This window comes from Cynara cardunculus, assembly GCF_001531365.2.
Source record: "Cynara cardunculus var. scolymus isolate 2C chromosome LG 16, CcrdV1, whole genome shotgun sequence".
NCBI classification, from domain to species: Eukaryota; Viridiplantae; Streptophyta; class Magnoliopsida; order Asterales; family Asteraceae; genus Cynara; species Cynara cardunculus.
The window spans coordinates 7,500,484-7,506,484 of record NC_037543.1 but is presented as its reverse complement, the minus strand read 5'-3'; the positions used below and the strand labels follow the sequence as shown (position 1 = coordinate 7,506,484).

The following is a 6,001-nucleotide window of genomic DNA, read 5'->3' as shown; positions in this document are numbered from 1 at the left end:
TTATATTTTAGATTTTTTATATTTAAAATGAGATGTTTATCCTGTATTTGATTGTGTTTATTTGCAGTTAGTTACACGAATTCAGATATGGGATGAAATCGGATATGGATAAAATCGTTTAGGGATGAATGAGTTTAAGAGTTTTAAGAGTTTTTAAGAGTTTTAGCCAAATGTTTTATAAGATAGTATAGAATAATAAATAAGACTGATTAAAAATAATTTTTTTATAAAAAGTCTAAGAAATAAAATCGATTAAATACAAAAAAAAAAATTTAAAAAGGTCATTTACAACATTTAACCAATACCTTTCGGAAAACCATTCATTAATGTAAAAAACTATTTTTGAAAAACTTCCCACTACACACGGATGCTGTAATACGTAATGTGATTTACAAAATTATTCATTGCATTGGACTGAAAATGGAATTTTTATAAAGTTGAGATGCCAAAACTGCAATTTTAACAATAAATGGGGGGCTGGTATTGTAATTTAATCACATATATGTACCCATAAATATCCACTCATCTGAGAAAACCCCACATGAAAGAACAAAACCATAGGCCAAATCATCCGATGGGTCTGGACAACGGACACAACAAGGCGGCCGCCGGCCATCCAGATAAGCAATTTCCGTCGCTGTCGTCGTCACAACCACCACCGGAATTCTTCCTCCACCACCTGTTCAAACAAACTCCTAAGATGGTGATCATCTTTGCCACGGTGGCGCTTTCATGCTTGGTTCTTTATCACTCTTCCGGCGACTACAACCCTTTCGACGCCGGCGAACACCCTGCCGATTCAGTAAGCATATAATTTACTTAATTTCTTCCTTCATTTTTGCCATTTTTAATTTTACATTTTTTTAAAGGACTGTATTTTTGACTTTCTATAGGAAGACTCAAATGACCATTTTAACCCCTCAAGCTCAATTCAAGATACACGATCCTTACCCTCGATCCCAATTTTAAAATGAATAAATCGCATAATTAATTCTAAAGAACTTTTATGTATAAAGTCAAGTTTTTTCCAAACCTGGTCTCTCAATTAAAAATACATGTTCTTTCTACATATGGAAAAACCCGATCAAACAAAACTTTTCAAATCTATACAGACAGTTCTATCTGTACAAGACTTAATTAATATTTCGTGTTCTTGTTCATGACGGTGATATTTTCGTTGGAATTAATTAAATTGATTTGATTAGAAAATGAGATTAATAGATAAAAAGAATACGTCATTCATGTATCATGTTTAAAATAAATGTAATAAATACCTCAAATTCACATTTTCCAATATGGTAATTGATCAATAATAATAAAATTAAAACTAAATATATTTATTTATAAATATACAATAATTATTGATTGTTGGAAAAATATATATTCTACGTAGAGGTGCTCAAAAACCCGAACAACCCGACCAACCCATTTTAACTCAATAAAAAATAACCCGATGTCTAATCAAGTTGTAAGCTATTTAAACCATAGGTATTGGATTGGAATTGGGTTATGGCCATTTTAACCCAACCAAGCCCAACCCGATGAACCCGATTTTTTTTTTATTTATTGTATTAAATATGTTTGTTAAGTATACACTAATATGTACATTAGACAATTACACAATCACGTACACTTCTCATATACATATATTTTCAATCTCTTATTCGTCACTGTGTAACTCTTTTGTATATATGTTCAGTAAATATGAACATATATATGAATTGAGAAAAATAGTTGAATGTGATATATTTAAGAAGAAGTAGCTAGGGATAAGTTATACCAAATGATTCATGATAAAAAGAAATTATGAGTAGAGAAAACAATATATTCAAGGTAACAAATATAGAAGAATATTTTGATTTACCAAAATATCAACCCCGACCAACCCATACGGTTTGGGTTAGATTGCACTTTAGTTTGGGTTGAGTTGAAATTTTCAAATCCCAAATATTGAGTTGGGTTGTTCAAATGTTTTAAACCCAATCTATGAACATCTTTTCCCCCATAAAAAAATTCTTATGAGAACTACCATTATGAATTTTTATGTAAATTCTTAATTTGATAAGTTGGAAATGAAATGACAAAAAAAAAAAGTTCTTGGTTGAAGATGTTTTAAGGGGTTGTTTGACAGTTGCCGAATGGTTTGGTGTAGAATGATTAAGAGGCTTTCATGATATAGTGCAAAATAAAATATAATTGTTTGGTAAATGTTTATGATGAAATTAGGGTGCTTAATGGTTAAGGAAGGTCTAGGATATAAAATCATTCAGATGATTTTAGAACCATTAAGAGATAATCTTTTTTTTACTAAACAAGATTCATTCCTTAATAATTCAGATGCTGTCTCTTAATAGAATTATTAATCAGAAACAAACAACCTTAAGTTTTTGTCTTTTTGTGAATATTGAAGACAATAAAAGCATTATGTTTAAAAAGAAAATGAGACGAAACCTAGACAGGAAAGGAAATTATGTTTAATTGGAAATTTGAAAAGGAATTTTGGATATAAAACAATAAATTTGGTACTAATATAGTAAAAAGATAATGTAAATACTAAATCATCTTCATATATTATACTACCAACAAAAGAATATTCCAAATATAGATATATTAATATAATTTTATTATAATACATAGTTAATTCCAAATTAAATTACCCAAAACAAAGATAATACAAAAACACCCCCCCCCCCTCTCTCTCTCTCTATATATATATATATACACGTAAACATTTGTGAAGCGCGTTAAATTAAATTTATTAGAACTTAGAAATTAAAACAATGTTAATTTGTTAAGACGTTATTAAATACTCAACTAAAATAAGAATGTATAAATAAAATCGCAAAGATATAGTTACCAAAAAATGGTATGTAATAACTATAAGGGTGGTGTCTGATTGGTTTGAGCTTGACTTCAAAGGTCAAAAGTACCAGGTTCAAATCCAATGAGGAATAAAAATTCTCTTGTGACTACGGAAGTTCAAATGCGGTGACTCCGGGTTATCTGCAAAGTAGGTGGTCGTCATGAGATTAATCGACTCGCATAGCGGGTTAGATATTCATGTTAATAAAAAAAAATGGTGTGTAACACAAAAAATATCTATCAAATACTTACCAAAATGAAATGAAAATGAGGATTTGATAAAAGAAATAGGAATAATGGGAAATGTTTGATGCAAAGTGGTTTCGTTGTTTTGAAAACGTAAATGTTTGTGAATATTATTTTGTATAAAAAAAGAATAAAAGACAAAGCTGGTCAAACAAGACGTAAAACATATATTTACGTGTTTTCTTTATTATAATTACGTATTAATTTGAGAGTAAGTTATGCGTTGCTCTTTGACTTTTGTCATTTATCGATATTTGTCTTTCATTTTTATTCACTTGCACCTCCTGCCCCACCTAGCAACCCAATATATATATATATATATATATATGAAAACCGTAAAAACCCCATTCCATCAATCATAATTTTTCATTTTGTTCATTTTTTTGTAATTATAAGAGGTTGATTAATCATTTTTGTGTGTGGAGAATGTTAATCATGGATATTATCATCTTTATTATTTTAATTTTAGAGAAATACATGAAACAGTTTCATTAAAATTTCATTAAGTAGTATATGAAATAATTTCATAACCATATATGAAACAACTTCATCAAAAAAAATATTATATGAAATAATTTTACAAAATTAAACAATTTCATGAAAAAATTTCATAAGATTACGAAGGATGATAGTAGTTTTTACGGTTTCTACAAATTGGAGTGGTTTTCATTTAATCACTTCTATATATATATATATATATATATATTTATATATATATATATATACATGGTTGGATTCTGGTTAGAAAGAAAGTTAGAGTGAGAAGCGTTAAAAATATTTTCACCATTAGATCAATTTTAATTGAATGTCAACACTAGTGAGGTGTACTGAGATGCATCAGATCAATTTTTTTTATATAACACAATTTATGGATGGGTATGAAATTAAAAATGATCAATGGTGTAGACCTCTTCTTACGTTTCTCATCATAACTTTTCTTTTCATACGATCCTTCGTCTATATATATTTATACATATGGAGGAAAGTTCTATTATAAACCAAAAATTGATTAGGAACATGAGAACCAACATGTAACATGTTCTATTCAAAATGAATATATTCATTGTGAATAACACATTCAGATGAATATGAAAGTGTAATTCATCATAAATATATTAACATTCATATTCCTGATAATATAAAACGTTAATACTCGTAACGAAATCTGCCCCTATGTATGTACGGTTAGTTGTTTGTAGCATTTAATTACTCTTGTCAAAACAAAAAGCAGGTCTATTGATAAGTAATCAATTATATCGTAGTTAGTAATTTTATTATAAAATAAGCGTTAGGTATGGTCCAAAGTGGTATTTTGAAATATGTGGATGCTTTTTCTATTTACGTTTTAACAATTATTAGAAGGGTATTCGCACAATGTAGCAAGATAAATCTCGATTTTAGTGTTTAGTTTTTATTTTTTTTCTCTGTCGATATTATATGATTCTGCCGTTAGTTACACAAATTAAAAAAATGGGGTTTTAATAAATTGTACTTATGTAAAATTACTTGTAATCTTGAATTTTAGGTAATATGCATCAATAAATAGTACTTCATGTATAAAAAATGATTTTTAAATTTTTTTATTAAATATTTTATAATATAGTATAGATAAATAACTATTTATAACGGAACTATAAGAAAATTTAAATTGCACTTGAAATGTGATGTTGCAATTTGCATTTAATATGATTTTTATTTTATTTTTTTAAATTATTTTATTGAGACAACCTGGAGTAGTAATATAAGTATTCATGCTATAATAATTAGATCTGGTGTGAACTAATTATTATATAATTTTCCACATAATTATTATATTTTTTCTTTTTTTTAATAGCTACTAGTTATTTTTTTGTCAAATTTCCCCTCAATCATTTATAAATTCTTTTTCTACATCACAGAATTATAAGTTTAATTTTTATATCTAATTCAAATAATTCATTCTTAATTATATTATTAAAATATTTAATAAATATAATATTTTAATAATGATGATATAATAAATTTTTTTGGTAGAAATAATAATATAAAAAATTATTTATTTTTTGAATTATTTATTAATATAAATAAGTAAAAGTGTTATTTGTATTCCATTTACTATGTCCACTTGGATATCTTTATGCATGGCAATGACCATGCCTTTCAACACACACACTCTCTCTCTCTCTCTCTATACAAGTAAGTTACCCGTGTCATGCTACAGTTTACATATAGATTTAGGGGTTGTTTACCAAATTTTTTATTAAGTCCTGCATGGATAAATTTGTCTGTCTGGATAAATTTGTCTATTTGGATAAATTTATGTTGTTGTTTACTTTTCTATCTGAATCAACAGTCTGAATAACAGAAATGACCAATTTACCCCTTGAGGATGAACTACGCACTGTTTAATAATTGTTGAATAAACCCAAATGGAACCAACTATTTAATCAAGTGTTTTAAACACAAAACAGTAGCTATAGYTATGTATTKAACCAACAACAATTAAYAGCAATAGGAAACATCAAACAGCATCAACAGCAACCATAAAACAGCAACTACACATCAAAAAAACCCAAAAATCGTTGAAGAACAGCAATGGAGAAGAACCTGTCGATCGATGGAGGAGAAGAGGGTCGTGAGCAATGGAGAAGAACCTGTCGATCGATGGAGGAGAAGAGGGCCGTGAGCAATGGAGAAGAACCAGTCGATCGATGGAGGAGAAGAGGGCCGTGAGCAATGGAGAAGAACCAGTCGATCGATGGAGGAGAAGAGGGCCGTGAGCAATGGAGAAGAACTTGTCGATCGATGGAGGAGAAGAGGGCCTTCGATTAGGGTTCTGTGTCGATCGATGGAGGAGAAGAACCTGTACGATCGATGATGGAGAAGAGATGTGCGATCGATGGAGGAGAAGAGG

At 28.8% G+C, this 6,001-nt stretch overlaps 1 protein-coding gene across 1 annotated transcript in view; it reads left to right on the top strand.

Annotated features, from left to right (window-relative positions):
* Window positions 1-545: 545 nt before the first annotated feature.
* The window catches only part of LOC112529467 (uncharacterized protein At4g15970-like), a 15,127-nt gene continuing 9,671 nt past the window's right edge, over window positions 546-6,001 (top strand). Inside the window, exon 1 of the mRNA XM_025140765.1 lies at window positions 546-802. Within this exon, the coding sequence (XP_024996533.1) occupies window positions 575-802 (228 nt within the window). The 5' untranslated portion in view covers window positions 546-574. The remainder of the gene's footprint in view (window positions 803-6,001) is intronic.